The sequence below is a fragment of the Penicillium argentinense genome (genome assembly GCF_028826775.1).
Source record: "Penicillium argentinense strain IBT 30761 chromosome Unknown utg000001l_segment0_segment0, whole genome shotgun sequence".
Classification (NCBI taxonomy): Eukaryota; Fungi; Ascomycota; class Eurotiomycetes; order Eurotiales; family Aspergillaceae; genus Penicillium; species Penicillium argentinense.
This window is the reverse complement of record NW_026622660.1, coordinates 2408983-2426083: the sequence shown is the minus strand read 5'-3', so window position 1 is coordinate 2426083 and position 17101 is coordinate 2408983. Positions and strand designations below refer to the sequence as shown.

The window sequence follows — 17101 nt, the reverse complement described above, 5'->3', positions numbered from 1 at the left end:
GCCACATGAGGGATATCCTACTGACGCCTCACTATACAGATCGGAGAATTGGCGACTGCCATACATCACCAATGAGGAATTAAGATCTTATTAGTCGGCTGGTCTTACTCATGAGGGTCTAGGGAATTGGAGTATACCCGAATAATTGGAAAATTGTGAGAATACTACTCCGTTTTTGCTCCGATTGTACACTCATACACTCACACCTGAAGAATTTTAATTCCGTCGGTGTCACTGGGAAGTGTAGAGCTTCCAGTTACTGTGGAGGGGCAGGATCATTGGCCATGAGCGATGCCACTCCCCTCGACGCAGGCCCTATAGAAGCGATACTCTTCAAATTCTGCGCACAGTTGGATTGCGAATCCTCTGTGTGAACTTCATAGCCTGTCGGGGTATAGGAGACATGGTGAGCTCAGGCTTTTTTCAAGGCACGGTAGAGTATCAAAATATATGTAATAAGTCGTTGCAAGAGCGAACATAGGCTGGAGGGCAGAATGGTGCTCATTTATATGCTATTTAGTGAATTCATGATTGCGCTGTTACATTGCCTAGGCACTTTTGCATCTAGGATAGGGCTCATAGCAAGTACATTTATGAGGTCAGAAACGCCGTAAGCGCCCGTTTCATGTATTTTGGTTGTGTTCCGCTGGCCAATCATCTACTGCTGAGATCATGTGATTGGCTCTGATTTGTTGGTTGAAGCCGCGTCATCTGTCCGTGGGCGCATAGACGTCCAAACACCTGGGTCTTATTTCCATAATCGACATGAAAAGCATTGTTGATTAAATCCAATGACTATTGCCATTACTGCCTGGATACTCTCGAGGCGTACCTTACCCTTGAGGAGCATTTCACGTCTGTCCATGCTCTCCAAGCCCATGTCCACCCACTCGGACTCCAGCCAAATGGATCAGTCCCTTTATGTCACTACTGTTGACGCCGAACCACTTCATCGCTATGGACGAGGCGGCTATTATCCAGTCACTCTGGGAGAAAACCTGAAATCTGGGCGATATAAGGTACTGCATAAGTTGGGATGGGGGAGTTACTCGACAGTTTGGGCGGCAAGAGATCAAAGGTTGTACGTAATCATATTTGGCGAAGAGCCCTGCTAACATAAAGTGGCCATATATAGGGAAGAGTCTTATGTTGCTGTCAAAATATCGGTTGCAGAAGCAGCAGATGGAGAGATGCGAGAGCTCCAAATAATGCAGGAGTTGGCTTCTCACCACCCTTGTTCGGAACACATAGTACACTTGCTTGATCATTTCGAACTAAAGAGCCCGAATGGATGTCATCAATGTTTGGTTTATGAGCTTTTAGGCCCTAATGTTCCGGACACAATTGATGCACACTTTCCTAGCGGGAGATTACCCGGAAAGCTTGCCAAAACCATTGCAAAACAGAGCCTAATCGGGCTTGATGCGCTGCACCAAAATGGTATTGGACATGGAGGTACACCCCCTTCTCAGAATATCTTGAGCAATTCTAACCTAAAGAAGATCTGCATACCCGCAATCTGGCCTTCACTTTGCCATATATAGGCAATCTCACCGAAGAACATTTTATAGAGATGCTCGGGAAGCCAGAAATTGGGCATGTCCGAAGGCGTGATGGGAAACATTTAGAGTCTGGAATTCCCAAATACATTGTAAGGCCAACATCACATCTGAACCCACTTCGGAATTCGGCTCCGACGATCAAAATAATCGATTTTGGGCAATCATTTTTACCCACCGCAGCTCCCCAAAGACTACACACTCCGTTACCTGTTAAGGCACCAGAGATTCTTTTCAAAGATAGTATTGATTATCGTGTTGACCTATGGAGTATGGGTTGCATGGTGGGTGAATGAACGGGGTGAATAACGCACGGCAGTAAACTGACAATATGCAGCTTTTTGAACTTTTTGTGGGCCAGCCACCGTTCGACACTTTCTTGCTAACACCTCCGGTCCTCATCGGTCAAATGCGCGAGATGGCGAGCGACGATCTACCCAAAAGATGGCAAGAGATATTGGATACGATGAATGAGGGTTCATGCGACGAAGACACCGGGCTAAATTTACAGAAATGGCTAGAAGAAGTGTACTTCGGAGGCCGGCACAACCCTGATTTGACAAGAGACGATATATTGAGATTAGGACTAATTTTTGGGAAGCTATTGCATTTTGAGCCTTCTGCAAGAGCGTCAGCGAGACAAGTTCTTGATTACCCTTGGTTCCAAGAGTAAATGGAATGAGAATCTTTATTTGTCAGAGCAAGCGTACATTGGAATGCTCCTCAACTAAGACCATACCTAAATTTCCGTGAGCTCTTCGATCTTTTGAACTTGCATGTCGAAAGTGGCCTTTCGCACTTTTTTGCCTTGCATCGACAATGCCAATACACCATGTAAGAAAGACATCAAAATCTTGATCGGGATCCACTTCAAAGGCGGGTGTATCTTGTCCAACATCAGCTTCGCAGCTGCCGTTTCAACCGGCAAGGCACATATCCATCCGACCGTGTAATCGTCGTAAGATAGGGGGTCCTAGCTTCCATAGTAGACCATATTAGGGTCGAGTTGTTGCCTTGGGATGCCAGACCGGTAATTTGTGGGGAAGATGGAAGAAAGAAAGATATTGGAGTGCGCAGGTCGTGGAATGATGTCGAGGGTTAATCAGCAGAAGGCGGGGTTAAGGTGAGGCTGCACCCAGACCACCAGGCGCTTCCAGTCCGAAATTCACGTATCGTACTTTTATTGTAACATAGAAAACCAGTAGTACCCGAAGCTTCGATCCACCCACACGGTACTATCTTGCCTCGACTGCCAAAATCAAAGCAAGAATAGAATAGGTCACTCAAGCCGGCCCGGTCCGCTCCTAGCGCCTACCAAGCCACCTATACGGTAACAGCTTGGATATGGATAACTCTAGGACAAGATTGACTATACTGTACAGTGCATTACTTCGCGAGGGGCGATAACTTGTCATGCTCCCAAGGAATTGGAAGATAGCCACCCAGGCATCAACCACACTGCAGAGAAACCCATAAAATCTCGTGGAATATATTGGCACAGGTGATGTCATTTAACTCGGATCCATTGTCGGCCCCGTCATGCTCACTACGGTACCTGGACAAAGTCCACATAGCAAAATCATTCGGGCAACACTCCATTTCGAATTGGGAACTATTGCACCAAACCACAAATCCCCACAACTCGAGCTCATTCATCTATGATCCACAGTAACTCACTAACGACGTCTCAGATGGCCCATGTCGCTGACTGCAGCAAACAATCTATGGCATAATATGCATTTGCTCCAACCTCAAAGTCTTCGGGAACGTTATGGCGCCGCGAAATGGTGTTGGGCGCCCGCGAAGTATCACGCCATCTATTCTCGAAGCTCTTTGTGAACATTTGACAGGGAAGCCGACCTTATACCAAGACGAGATGGCCCTCTTACTCTGGGACGAATTTGGAAAGCATGTGGCGATTCAAAGCATCAGCAGGGCGCTTGCTTTAGTCGGATGGTCGAAGAAAGTAGCCTGACAGATCGCCCGATCTATCTCCTTTCAAGTCGTACCAATTTGATCTTCGTAGATGAGTTAGGTTGTGACAAAAGGGCCGGGTTTCGACGGACAGGTCGGTCCCCTTTGGGTGTGACACCAGTTCCAGATCTCCAAATTCCACCGGGACAGACGCTATCAGATACTCCCTGCGTATGCTGAAGATGGATTTGTCCTGTGTCGAGTATTCCAGGGCGCTACTGATGCCGATATCTTCAAAGATTTCATCGAGCAACTCCTTCGGCACTGCAACAGCTGACCAGATCCAAAGTCTGTTTTTGGTATGAATAATGCTTCCTTTCATCGTATGGAGAAGACCCAGCGAATGTGCTTAAATGCCAGCGTCAAGCTGATATATCTCCCTCCTAATTCGCCGGATTTGAACCCTGTCGAGGAGTTCTTCTCTGAGTTAAAGCGATATATCAAGCGAAAGTGGAATGAGTATGAAAATAATCCAATTCAAGGTTTCAATGCCTTTCCCGAATGGTGTGTTGATGTGGTTGGCTCAAGGGTTTCGGGCGCGGAGGGTCATTTCCAAAATGCTGGTCTGATAATCGGTGAACTCTTAACTTCTTGCCTAGTTGCATTGAAGACGTCTCAAACTATATAGACGCCTAGAGGAACAAACCAGAATACATTATCCACTTCGCTTGTCGCATTCATTGTAATTTTCGGCCTAGTACCTTATGTCTCTGACACAACGCCGAGCAATGCCCCAATCGACACCACGCGCCTTGAAGTAATTCGGATCTTTGTCTTCACCGATCTGCTCCAGGTCCAGTCCATGATCTATGGCTACATCGCACGCCTTTCTGATCTCAGCTTTCAATGCCTCATCACTCAAACGTGACTAATATGGAAACTCGTTTCCACGTCTATCGCCACCTGGAAGGTTCACACTATTTGGATAATCCATCGAATCTCTATTTCTTGACACTGTCACCCACCCGATCATCTGCTTGCCCCCTGTTCGATACACTGGTGCTTCCGAGTTCAAGACAAAGAAAGGGGCCCGGAGCCATGTTGGATATGGACAGGACAGGGGAGCCTCCTTTCCCGGCAGAGGCTGAGGACTCTCCGTCCGAAGTACTATTCTCTACCTGGTATGGCAGCGCAGGACGAAGGGGTAGTTCCAGCCACCCCCTCTCTTGGTGTCATCCATGATATCGAGAGTGCATGAGGCTGCTCAAGCGGTTCAGGCATGAATCTCCGCCTTCATGGCCACGGCTCCCCCCGGGGGCCAGGATCTGGACATGCGACACGTCCCCGTCGCCTTCCTCTAACACCACACGGTACTCGTCGCCGGCATATAACGGGCTGGTCGCCCGATATAAGATGCGCTGGGGCGCCAGAAGCGGTCGCGCCCCCACGGGCTGGGCTTGGCTGTGAATGTCACGCCAGAGGTCCAGGATGGTGATGAGGTTCAAGGGCCCGTGAACAACGATATCCTTGTGGCCCTCGACATCTCGTGCCCACGGGAGAGAATAGTGGATCTTGTGTGGGTTGAAGGTGAGGGCGGAGAAGCGGAAGAGGGTGACGGGGGTCTGGACGAGCGTGCGGGCGTGCGTCTTTCCCTCCGTGACGATGGTGGAGGCGGCGGGATGAGGCGTTGCGAGATGGGAGGCATTAGACAGCGGTACCGACGATGGGGGCGCCGATGCAGCGGAGGGAGTCGGCAAGGCCTTGCGAAAGACCCAATTCCTAGACGCCATGGCTCATTAGCAATCCCCGTCTCGACTCCTCGTCCTCTCTGCGGAGTAGGCACGGAAGAGGAGGCCTCACATACCGACGATCCACAATCGAGACGCCCTGCTCGTTGGCGAATGCCTTCTCGACGGCCACGACAATCATGTCCTCCCCCGTTTTCTTGACCACCTTGGGCTCGGCACTGAGCACACGCGTCGTCTCGCTCACCTGCTGCCCCACGCGCAACGGGTTGGGTTTCCCATCGGGCCCGCGCGGCCACAGCACTTCGCCGCCGGCCCACATTCGACGGGTGAAGGGCGCATCGGGGTTGTAGGAGGCATCGGTGCCGTCGGCGCCGAGTTCGGACTCCGTGAACGCTGGGGTGAAGTAGACGAGGTGGTACCCGGGAGGCACTGCGGTGTCGACCGGCGGGGGGCTGTGGGCGAGCGAGGGGGCGCGCGGGAAGATCGAGGGACGGCCGAGCGTGAGGCTGAGCAGCTGTAGCTGATTGGCATCGAGGGTCTGCGTGCGGGTTTGAGGGCCGCGCGACTGAAAGCGCGAGAGAAACGCGGTGGCGGCGGCGGCGGCGTCAGAGGACTGGCTGCGCGACTGCGAGAAAAAGCGGCGGGCGGGCAGGCGGGCGACCATCCTGGATTTCTCCCTTCTCAACTCTCAACGTACAGCAGCAATGGACCAGCGACACGAACAACGGGCAAAGACCGGGCCTTAAGAGCATGCGGAAGATGGTGTGAATTGCCGCGAGTCGGCTGTATGCAACTACGACTACATCATCTACCTCGGCAACGTCATGGCCGCAACGAGCCCGGTTCTCCAGCGAGATGACCCCAAACACCGCTCACAGGCGTGCCTGATCTTCCAGCCGGCGGTAGATCTGCTGGACCCGCCGCCGGTTTACCTCGTCGACCTGCGACTTGCATTGCTGCAGGCTCAGCGGCCCCCCAACCTGCCGCAACCAGTAGGACCGTCCGCAATCAAACAGCCAGTGGCGCGAGGCCACCCGCACCAATTCCGCCAGAAAACACTGCGGCGCGGTGTGATCGTCCGTGAAGACGACGCGAGGCAGGTCGCGCCGGATCGAGGGCGGCGCATGGGTCGCGGCCATCTCCAGGAACTCGTCGAAGGTGAAGGGCTCATAGAGCTGCGCGCCGATCTGCACGATGCCCGTTGTCCGCGCCGCCGCGTGCAGCAGACAGGCGTTGGCCACAAAGTCCACGGGGATCTCGTCGATGATGTTGGCCCCGGTCGTGAAGCCCTTGGCCGCATGCCACACCTGGGTCGCACCCCGGTCCGCCAGGAAATAATGGAAGAACTTATTCAGCGGCGTCGAGTTTTCCAGTCCGTACAATGGAAACGGATGCCGCAGGGCCTGTCCAAAGATCGTGGGGCGCACAAGCAACACGGGCAGCAAAGGGAAGCGGCGGGGGAGCAGGCGCTCCATCAGGTACTTGGCCTGCGCGTAGCTGGACGAAAAGCGAGAGGCATGGGGCGACTCATTACGGGCCAGGATCGACGCCAGCTCCTCCTCCGGGTCGTCCTCCGACACCGCATACGGGCGTTCAAGCACCGGCCCGTCCGGCAGGAAACTGTTCACGTAGGCCGTCGACAGCTGGATCAGCAGTTTCAGCCGTCGGAAACGCGATGCGATGCGGGCCATCTCCAGCGCCGGCAAGCAGTTGCTCTCAAAGGCGTCATACAGGCTCGCCTCGAGGCTGATCTTCGCCGCCGTGTGGATGACGAGAGTGACCTGGCTGCGCAGTTCCTCGAGCACCGCGGCCTCCATCCCAAAATCCGCCAATCTGATATCGCCATGGATAAATTGCACTTTCTGCGAGGCCAGGACAGCGGCAACATGGTCAGGCATGGCTTTCTTCCATTTTTCGATTGCTTGTGCCGGCTCGCCCCGAATGAGGGCGTAAATCTTGCGTGTGGGCAACTGAACAGCGAGTTTATAGAGAAGACATCCCCCGAGAGACCCAGTGCTTCCAGTGAGGAAAACAATGTGACCCTCAAAGGCCTTGGTATATCCCTCTCGGACGACATGGTCGGCTTGAGATGACGTCGAACCGGGCAGCGACGACATCGGGGGCGGCTAGTGTGGGATGGCTGGACGACGAGAGAGTCCTTATTCCGAAGCTCTTGCCTTTTATACCGAAGATTATACGCCCGACTCCCCACATTCCTCCCTGGCAAGAGGATCTTTCGCTCCGGATCCTGCGGATCATATGGATGCGGTATTAGCAGATGCCCTCGAGACCGGTTCGCACCACGCCTGGTAGGACAAACTGACCCAATGTCACTCTGGCTGCATCCACACACCCCCCAGAGCAAGACTATTGGATCATGACGTGGACATGGTCCAATAGGCTCATTGGCCGTGATAGCGTCGTGAAAGCTTATCTAGCCTTCTTGCACCTACACTTTCGTCAGATGAACAATGGAGGAGAAGGGAGGGGAGGGTGTCCATGCCGCAGGCTGTCGCCGACATGTGCGGCCGAGGTTTCCAGGATCTGGGGATGAAGAGATTCATGCTGCCTTTGCAAGAAATGAGATACGATGCAGACCGAATGGCAGGCTCTTGTAGCCCAAACCAATCCAGCAGCGTTACAAGACACCACGGTTCCTGGCCAAACGGTCGTACAGGTACGACTTCGCGGCCAGGTAGCATGGGTGGGCCTGCATGTGAGAGAAGCTAACCTCAACCTGGATAACAGATGAATGTTTACCGCAGAGTCCTCGGCCTGAATCGAGAGGCGGACTCTATTCTGGGCGCATTAACAGAGCAGAAACTGCGTTCCACGCTGGAGTAGCATTTGAGGGTCAGCCACCTGATAGACCTTATTGAAACAGGACATATAAACCTTGTAAGGCCGAATGATCTCTCCCTTTTGGGAGAAGAACGCCATACAACGAGCACTAATAGTACCTCCACTGATGCGAGTATGTCCCACCGAGTAACAGCTTTTCGGCGATACACTGTACCCTAGGTATACTCCAATTTGATATTTAGCGACGCAATTCAAAAACAACATCGGTACCTTCAGACTGTGTGGCACCTTTTGGTCCTCTTGAGGTCTTCCTCTTGAGGTCTATGGGAGAAGGAAGTAGGCAGCACCGGTATCTTATTGTGAACCCATTACTGTAAATGTTCATAGTATCATGTACGTACCCCACTAGGCAGGTATACCCCAATTCCCCAATTCCGGGGAGGTCCGGTCTAACTCCAGGTCACCTGACACGCATCGCGCTGATGGGACGAGAAGCGCTCGCCGACTTACAACTTGAAGCTTCACAAACGATGCTGTTGCGCACGACTCTGCGGGCGCGATTATCGCCATCGCGATCGCTGCCGCGGCCAGTTCTCGCTCCTTCACGACTGTCCTCGTCCGTTCCGCTTATCCACATCCAAGACGCGACCTTCTATCGGCAATATCCAACCGAGGAGAATGCCGCAACCAATCCGCCACTGTTTCCCAATCTGAATTTCAAGCTTCCGGCGACGGAAACCTCGGCGGGCGAGAAGCAATTCTGGGCGATATTGGGCCCATCGGGTCGAACCGACCTGCTGGATATTTTGCGTGGACAACACATCTCCATTCCACCCACAGCACGATCATATCCATACCTTCTCAGCGACGAGATTGCCGCCAAAGACTCCGGACTGCGCATCGTGAGCAATGCCATACAATACATCGGCTTCAGTGGAGAGGGCTCTGGGGCAATTGGAGGCACCCGTGGCGCGTATCTCAGTGCGCGCTACGAGAGTCATCGCGAAGAGACCGATTGGACGGTGGAGCAATTCCTGCGCGGCCAGACCTCGTTGAACCCAATGGAAGGCGAGGAGAAGGGCACTCTACGAGACGAGGGACTGCTGCAAGAGGTGATTGCAGATCTGCGTCTGGGTTCCTTGCTTGACATGCCCGTCGCCAATCTCAGCAATGGTCAAACCCGGCGGGCGCGGATTGCAAAGGCCTTGCTCAAGAAGCCAGAACTCCTCCTTCTGGACGAACCTTTCAGTGAGTTCCTGGTTCCAGACTTCTTCTAGGGTCGCCGAAGAAAGCTAATCTTTGCTAGTGGGACTGGATCCGGCCACCGTCCGTAGCATCTCCGAGTTGCTGTTCCGCTTAGCCCAAAAGAATGCGCCTCGGCTTATCCTGGCCCTGCGTCCGCAAAACCCCATGCCGGACTGGATCACTCACATATCCCTCATCGGAAATTCCCACCAGATTCTCAAACAAGGAAGCCGCGCTATAATTGACCGAGCTCTGACAGTCTGGCGCAAGGAGGCGAAGAAGCTGGACGACGATACTCAGAAGGTTGATGCTGATGTTAAGAAACTTCTTCGATCGGGGGCCCTCGACCAACAGCTCCTGCGGGATTTCACATCGAACCAGCCGTCCTTGGAGAATAATCAACATCACACGGCATCGCTGGGCGGGGAACCTGTGATTGAGATGGATGGGGTGCGGGTCCAGTATGGCGACAAGGTGGTTCTCGGCGACTGGAGACAGCAAGTTGACAAGGATATCAAGGATGGCCTACACTGGCGTGTCCGGCGCGGCCAGCGCTGGGCCATCCTCGGCGCAAACGGATCTGGCAAGACCACCCTGCTGTCCCTCATCACCTCGGATCACCCACAGACATACGCCCTGCCCGTCAAACTGTTTGGGCGCTCTCGCCTGGCTGAGCCGGGCCTGCCGGCTATCTCCATCTTCGAGCTGCAGTCACGACTTGGCCACTCTTCGCCCGAGATCCATGCCTTCTTCCCGCGTCAATTGACGGTGCGCGCGGCCCTCGAATCGGCCTTTGCCGAGACCTTCTTAGCCCGGCCCAGGCTCGAACACCAGCATGATCTCGATATCTCCGCCATGCTGCGCGCTTTCAAGGCGGACTTGGACCCTAATGCCACGACTGCCCAGCAGTCGCCTCCAGCGGTCTCTACTGATAGCAAATTCTTTCCCAAACTCCCGACGCGATCCAGTACCCCGTATATTCCCAATGATTATGATGTCGAATATGCCGACCAGATCCGCTTCGGCCAGCTCACCACGGCGCAGCAGCGGATTGTGCTCTTCCTCCGGGCCCTCATTCACAAGCCGGACATTGTGATCCTTGACGAGCCATTTTCCGGCTTGACCGCGTCTCAGCGCGACAAGTGTCTAAAGTTCTTGGAGTTTGGTGATTGCACACAGGATGCCGAGCACAGACGGCACTATGGCTTGTCCGAGGACCAGGCCCTCATTATGATCAGTCATGTCAAAGAGGAAATACCGGACATGGTCCGCAATTTCATGCGGTTGCCGTCGGAACCGAGCGATGCCTCCGAACCTCTGGACTTCCGGGTCGGCCTGCTCAAGCCTACCAGCAAACTTCGGGATCCCAAGATTTGGGAGACCGCGTGGTCTTCGCCCACACAATTCGACCAGGTCGCTGAGCCCACCGGCCGCCGAGAATCGGAACAGGCTGTTTCCGATCCCCAGACGTACGCGTATATATCGGTGTAAGATAATGCTTCCGGTAACCTCTCCAGTGGCTTGCTTGTCTCCTGTTACCGGAGCACGACTTGTATGCTGCCTTCTGTTTTTTTCCTGTAACGCGACGGGCGTGGCCAGTCACTGTGGCCAAGATTAAAGGCCGACAGTCCTGTGAAAGAGCTCCTAGTAAATATTTGGCGAGATAGATTTAGATATTTGGGGCATCTCATACTCCACTGGATAGATCCATGAATGTATGCTTCTCATGCCTATTCAAATGGGCGCGGCTGTAGAAACACCCTTTGTGAATTACAAAAGCAGACTCTGCTGGTCCCATATATTTGAATCGTGCCCTGAAATGGGTACGTGAAGGTAGATGGTATTGTTTGAACCGACATAATTTGTACATTGCAAGATTGGCTTTACCGGCAAGGCATTGGGTAGTGGTATGATGAATAGAAATGCAAATGACAGAATAGCTTGAGCTCTAGGACCGCCTGTGAACCTAGAGCCTCGCCTTAAAGGCCTGCCGTAGGGAATCAAGATTTGACGGTCCGTCGTAAATCTGTTGCTCGGCCATCCGTGTATTAATCTGGAGGAAAATAAGTTAGACTATGCATGGAGAGGGAAGAGAGAAGGTGACATACATGTTGGGGACCGAGCGCATCGACAGACTCGACACCCAGCAGCCGCATACAAGTCTTGCTTTCGTCTGCCAAAACTATCAATGAAGCGCAGTTAGTATAAAAAGTTGCACGATGGCTAAGAAGCTGGAAAGAAAGAAAACATACTCTGCAGAGTTCGACGAACGCCATCAACTCCACCAGCCGCGAGGCCCCAAAGAGCAGCTCGCCCAAGACCGACAGCCTTGGCACCAAGACAGAGCGCCTTCACAACATCTGTACCGCGGCGGATACCGCCATCTACATAAACCTCAAGCTTGTCGAAGACTTCGGGGCAATACTTTCGAATCTCCAGCAGTGTGTGCACTGCAGGCGGAGCGGTATCCAGAGCACGCCCACCGTGGTTGGACAGTATAATTCCCTTGACCTGGGGCGTGTGGAGGGATGCCAGATAAGCATCTTCATGGGTCTGTAGGCCCTTCAAAACAATGGGCAGATCGGTGTGCTGGGCAAGCCAGGGCAGAGTATCCTGCCAACGCAAGGAGGGGTCTGTACCGGCGAACAGTTGCTGACCGACACCCCCTGAACCTGAGGCAACATCGGGTGTACCGTCTGCCGTGCGCTCGGCTGCCTTCACGCCGCTGGGCACTGGAGCAGCCGCCCCGGCCATGCTGTTGCGCTCATCATCCTCACGCTTACCCGGTACCGGTGCGTCGAGAGTAAGCACGATGAACTTGATCGCCTTCAACTTGTTGATGCGCGCCAACATGGCCTCACTCTTTTCCCGGTCGATCTGAACGTACAGCTGCCAGCCAAAGACCTGATCCGGGGCGGCGTCCTTGACGATCTGTTCCGGTGTCATGGAAGCATTGTTCGAGATGATCTGCATGGCACCGAAGCTGCGGCACGCCTCTGCCATGCCCGCCTCTCCGGCAGGGTGGCCGAGACGGGCCATGGCTGCTGGAGCAACAAATATGGGTAGCCCCAGCTTGTGGCCTAGGACCGACGTCTCCAGCTCACAGCGGGTACAGTCCACGAAAACTCGAGGGCGTAGAAGGATCGACTGATAGATCCGATTGTTGAATTGTTTGGAGAACTTGTCGTCGGATGCCGACGAATAGTAAGCCCAGGCCTTCTGGCTTACTTGCTTCGTGGCCACTTCTTCGATCTCATCCAGATTGAGTAGGGATTCCACTGGTGGAGGACCCTGGGCCGCTTCCTGTTGTTCCTGTGCTGGTTCTTCCTTGGGCAATGTGCTGGGGTCAACGGTTCCCAGGCATGCCTCGGGCTTGAGTTCCTCTTCCAGAATTCCCGGGGGGTGAATTGGGTCATATTCTTCGGTGGCATCGGTGCCAGCTAGCTTCAGGATAATTTTCGCGCCTCCGGGGTGGCTGGATAGGAAATCAGTCACCTAACATTTGCCCGTCGAGATTAGTTTCCACTCTGCAGTCGTGTTGGGGGATGCGATTGAAATTGATTTTTGGGAGGACCGTACATCGTAGACCTTGCCGTACAGAATTACCCAACAACTTTCGCGGGTATTGTGTTTAGCGACTAAGCAGGATCACGGTCAGTCTTGCGCGGTGCGGGGAGCCAATTCCTGGACGGTGACAGGGGATCCCAGCATACCCTCTGCCGCATCAAGCATATTTGCCATTGTGCCGATCGTATATCCACGATTGTTCTCCTACTCGAGAGCCGTGTGCGGAGCGAGAAGCATTTGTTGAAGAAGGGAGAGCTGCTCGGCGACGTCGCCGTGCGGAGTGTGGGGAAGCCCGGCGTCTGCTGCGTTGGGCAACTTCGATACCCGCAAGAAATTGTAATTCGCGGTGGTATCATTGGTGGAGAAATAGTGGAGCCTGGTGGATGGGGTTTTCGCACGAATGAGCCAGGCGCACCGAAGCAGCGCCGTGGGGGTTGTCGTCCGGTCGAGACAGGCCGCCACGTGGGGGTTCGGAATCTGGTCTCCCAGCGCAGCCGGAGCAGGTTGAGCAGTCTCGAGGGCTGGCTGGCGGGCAGAGGGCAATACTGTTTCTTTAAGGTCGGGTATGGATGGATGACGGATGAGCCAGGCGGTGAAGCCTCGATATTCAGGCACCAAGGCATTCAGGCACCATTGTACTGGATACGTGCACGTGAGGTCATAGGTCACGACGCCCCCGCATTCGGACTGCTCCACTCGGCAGGCGCTCGGGGTTGTTATCCTTGGACCACGCTTGACCTTGGGGATGCGTTAGACCAGGCACCTGTGAGCTGCTCTCACGCCTACGCCATCATGTTCGAGGTACGTTGGATTGAGACAGACCCTCATGGGTACCGGGCTAACTGAATCATTAGCGGCGCGCGGCAGACCGATACCGTTTGCGCATGCACCGGGCCCGGTCAGCAGTCCTGACCTCCGACGAGATAGTCGAAGTGCGCGCAGCCCAGCGAACCTTCGAAGGTGCCTACGTGCGAACCGCTCTTTCCCAGTTCTCCTTCGCCCTCGTGGTTCTCAAAATCTTCACCGCCGAATTCTACAGCATTGGTGCGCTGTTCGCAATCTACGGGACTGGCGTACTGATTATCGGGCTCTTCCGCCGCTCACAGGGAAACCGACAATTCTTTTCAGAGCTCGGCGAGGACGGCATTCATCGCCACAAGTTCAGGACCAGTGGGAATGCGGTGGTGGTCCTGACCGCACTGAGCATAGCCGCATATGTGTGTTTGATTGGTCTTACCCTGAACCTGAGCAATTAATCCTGGTTGAGAACGAAGTGTTGCTTGTAACAAAACTCCTTCATACAACCTATGAGAGAATCGGGTCCACTCTCTTTGTCCTACCTCCTTTTCGTGATCGGATGCATACTTGATACCGCTGGGGCCATTGAAGGACCTCGCAACCCCATTTCATTGGCCTCGATCCGCCCACGCAAAGGACCATGCACCACCATACCACAGCGACACGCCTTCTACACTTTCTGGGATCCGGCCTGGCATTGCCGTATCGTGTTTGACAAGCTGGACCCCCTTGTGCGGTATGTGGAATTTTAGGCTTCAAAACGACCTAGGCGCAGTAGCCTGCTCGAACAAGCATGTGCCTCCCACGTCCGACCGTGGATAGCCGTGATGCGGATAACTCTCACGTATCTTGAACGGGGCAAGTTATCGACAGGGCCTCCGTGGCGCTTGTTTTCTTATCGAACTTCGAATCCGGGCCTCGGGCGCTTGACTCCATGGCCGGTTGATTACCTCGGTTTCACGGTATCTTTGACGCAGCCCTTGGGGAACGAGCAAGTGCGACATGGACGAGCCCATTCCAATTCTATGTCACAATTCAAAATCACTTGGGCATATCCCATGTCAACCATTTCAAATCTTATCGCATCAATGCCGGCTTTCGCTGTTGACATGCGACGTTCGCGAAATTATACGGGTAATATAGGGGAGCAGACGCAATAAATCAAACTCCACAATATGGCGAAAAATAATGTGAATTTTCTCGATTTCCATTCACGCTCTCTTTCTTACAGCACGTATGTTGTCTTCGCATAACCGCCGCCAAGCACAGCGCCGGCCGCGATGCTCCCTTCTCACCGCCCCCGCGGCCCCGCGGACCCCGCGCTCTGTTGATCCGAGCTTCGCCTTCTCTGCATTCGAACTCACCTCTACTTTGATCATCATGGAATTCGACCCAAAGACACGTACGTCATGCTGTTTCACATGCTGCCTGTCTGTGGCTAACTTGAGACAGCTCAATTCTTCACGTCAGACCGGTCGAGCTTTGCCTCGGTCTCGGCCAGCGACCGATGGCCAGTCATCATTGTACGTCAAACACAAGATGGGCAGACTCGAGTATACTCACTAATTCCACCGGCAGACGGGTGCCATCGATGATCTCCACCGCACTGTGGGTGAGGTGAAAGATGAAGCAAAGGCCAAGGAGGGCAAGAGTATCATCGAACACCTGGCCAAGCTCAAATATGAGTTACAGCACGACCGGGAATTGACGTGAGTCTTGATTTTTTTTTTTTTTTTCAATATCCATCCCTCCTAGCTTCGCTAACACGAGTTTTACTTCCAGGCCCCTGGATGACGATGGCGAAACCGACATTACAAGCTACAACCAGGAGCTGAGCGAGCGTGGCACCCCCAAATGGCACAACGCGGCATGGCTCTACTCCGAATGCTATCTCTGTACGCCCGCACAATCTCACATCCGAGTGTCCATGCGCTGCCGCTGACATGTTCACTGCAGATCGCCGCATTGAAACCTTTTTCGCACGATCCCAACACTGGAAGGGATACGATGTCTTTGCCCGGCAAAAGATGTCCACCTTCAAGTCCTCCCGTCCAGCCGTCCTGGAACTCGCGGCCCGGTACCGTGAAATCGTACACGAGGCAGAATCGGGTCAATCATCGGAGAGCAAATCACCCGAGGAAATTGAACAGGCCGAACGCATTCTCTTTTCCGAGATGTGTGAGATCTGTCTGTGGGGCAACGCGACCGACCTGTCGCTTCTGACTTCTCTCACCTACGAGGACATTCAGAAGTTGCAAGGCTCGCAGGCACGGAAAGCCTCGCAGAGCAACATCCTTGTCAACGACATCGATGCCGCGTTTGCGACTATGCAGCAGGCGCGCAAGTCCAAGAAGGACGGGGAGCGACGCGTCGATATCGTGCTGGATAATTCCGGATTTGAGCTTTTTGTGGATCTGATCCTGGGCGGATACCTGTTGTCCACTGGACTGGCAACCACGGTTGTTCTTCATCCGAAGTGTCTCCCCTGGTTCGTGTCCGACGTCACGCCCAAGGACTTCTCCGATCTGCTGAACTCGACGGCGGACCCGCAGGCGTTTTATACGGCGGCTGACGAAACCGGCAAGACCTACCCCGCCCTGAGTGAGAAGGAGGTGGCCGATGTTAAGTTCCTGTTTGACCAGTGGAGCCAGTTCCACCAGGATGGCAAGTTGATCATCCGCCCACACCGGTTCTGGACGACGCAGGGATGCTACTGGCGCATGCCACACGTGGCCCCCGATTTGTTTGAGGACTTGAAGGAGAGCGAGCTAGTCCTATTCAAGGGTGACTTGAACTACCGGAAACTCACCAACGACGTAAGTGAAATTCAGATGCTTTCCGTGAGACGTCCTGGATGCTGACCACCCATCTTATACAGGCTCAATGGGACCCCACCACTCCCTTCACCACCGCTATTGGCCCGATGGGTCCCAAATCGGGGATCCGCGTCCTGGCTTTCCGGACCTGCAAGGCGGACACCGTCGTCGGCCTGCCTACCGGCGAAGACGAGCGGCTTCGCCAGCTGCCCAACGGAGGCGGCGCGGATGCCCGCAAGTGGGCCTGGAGCGGCAAATGGGCCGTGGTGTCATTCTCTGATGGTAAAGTTTAGGTTAATTGTGGACTCTTTTAGTAGTGGTGTTGGAATAGATCTAAAGCTATACGAGTATAGGTTTTGTGGAAAGTGCAGGCTTGGATGAGGGCGATGTTGCTGCGTCTGATCTCTAAACCAACATACCCCGGATCCGATGCCGATTGGAACACCCAGTACACTAGTATATTTTGAATAGACATAACTTTCGAAGATTGCTGTCCGGAATGTACCGTCCTAGTAGCCCTTTGCGTATGAAGTCTCCTCATTCCACTGAAGGCTGTTCGATGCCAAGCATCGCGACTGCCGATCTGGTGACCCACTGTATTTGAATTGTGTCGTTTTATGGTCAATGCGGATTATCATTATTCTTTCGAACC

General features: G+C 53.8%; 7 protein-coding genes across 7 annotated transcripts; 3 read left to right on the top strand and 4 right to left on the bottom strand.

Moving 5' to 3' along the window:
* Window positions 1-4227: 4227 nt before the first annotated feature.
* On the bottom strand, window positions 4228-4573 carry N7532_000864 (uncharacterized protein; the record flags this gene model as incomplete). The annotated part of the gene is made up of 2 exons (XM_056613368.1): window positions 4228-4401; window positions 4499-4573. The coding sequence occupies 2 exons, from the start codon at window positions 4571-4573 to the stop codon at window positions 4228-4230; spliced, it is 249 nt and encodes an 82-aa protein (XP_056480592.1).
* Window positions 4574-4705: 132 nt separating this feature from the next.
* Window positions 4706-5885, bottom strand: N7532_000863 (hydroxyacyl-thioester dehydratase HTD2; the record flags this gene model as incomplete). Its single annotated transcript, XM_056613367.1, has 2 exons — window positions 4706-5252; window positions 5338-5885. The coding sequence occupies 2 exons, from the start codon at window positions 5883-5885 to the stop codon at window positions 4706-4708; spliced, it is 1095 nt and encodes a 364-aa protein (XP_056480591.1).
* Window positions 5886-6093: 208 nt separating this feature from the next.
* Window positions 6094-7338, bottom strand: N7532_000862 (fatty acyl-CoA reductase; the record flags this gene model as incomplete). Its single annotated transcript, XM_056613366.1, has 1 exon — window positions 6094-7338. One exon carries the CDS (start codon window positions 7336-7338, stop codon window positions 6094-6096), a length of 1245 nt encoding a protein of 414 aa, XP_056480590.1.
* A 1167-nt stretch (window positions 7339-8505) lies between these two features.
* Window positions 8506-10759, top strand: N7532_000861 (putative ABC transporter; the record flags this gene model as incomplete). Its single annotated transcript, XM_056613365.1, has 2 exons — window positions 8506-9271; window positions 9330-10759. The coding sequence occupies 2 exons, from the start codon at window positions 8506-8508 to the stop codon at window positions 10757-10759; spliced, it is 2196 nt and encodes a 731-aa protein (XP_056480589.1).
* A 475-nt stretch (window positions 10760-11234) lies between these two features.
* N7532_000860 (FMN-dependent alpha-hydroxy acid dehydrogenase) lies at window positions 11235-13009 on the bottom strand (the record flags this gene model as incomplete). Its single annotated transcript, XM_056613364.1, has 5 exons — window positions 11235-11321; window positions 11377-11450; window positions 11521-12763; window positions 12848-12906; window positions 12982-13009. 5 exons carry the CDS (start codon window positions 13007-13009, stop codon window positions 11235-11237), a joined length of 1491 nt encoding a protein of 496 aa, XP_056480588.1.
* A 618-nt stretch (window positions 13010-13627) lies between these two features.
* N7532_000859 (uncharacterized protein) lies at window positions 13628-14091 on the top strand (the record flags this gene model as incomplete). The annotated part of the gene is made up of 2 exons (XM_056613363.1): window positions 13628-13636; window positions 13690-14091. 2 exons carry the CDS (start codon window positions 13628-13630, stop codon window positions 14089-14091), a joined length of 411 nt encoding a protein of 136 aa, XP_056480587.1.
* A 778-nt stretch (window positions 14092-14869) lies between these two features.
* Window positions 14870-16742, top strand: N7532_000858 (damage-control phosphatase ARMT1 family protein; the record flags this gene model as incomplete). Its single annotated transcript, XM_056613362.1, has 6 exons — window positions 14870-15035; window positions 15086-15156; window positions 15212-15342; window positions 15416-15528; window positions 15590-16449; window positions 16512-16742. The coding sequence occupies 6 exons, from the start codon at window positions 14870-14872 to the stop codon at window positions 16740-16742; spliced, it is 1572 nt and encodes a 523-aa protein (XP_056480586.1).
* Window positions 16743-17101: the final 359 nt, after the last annotated feature.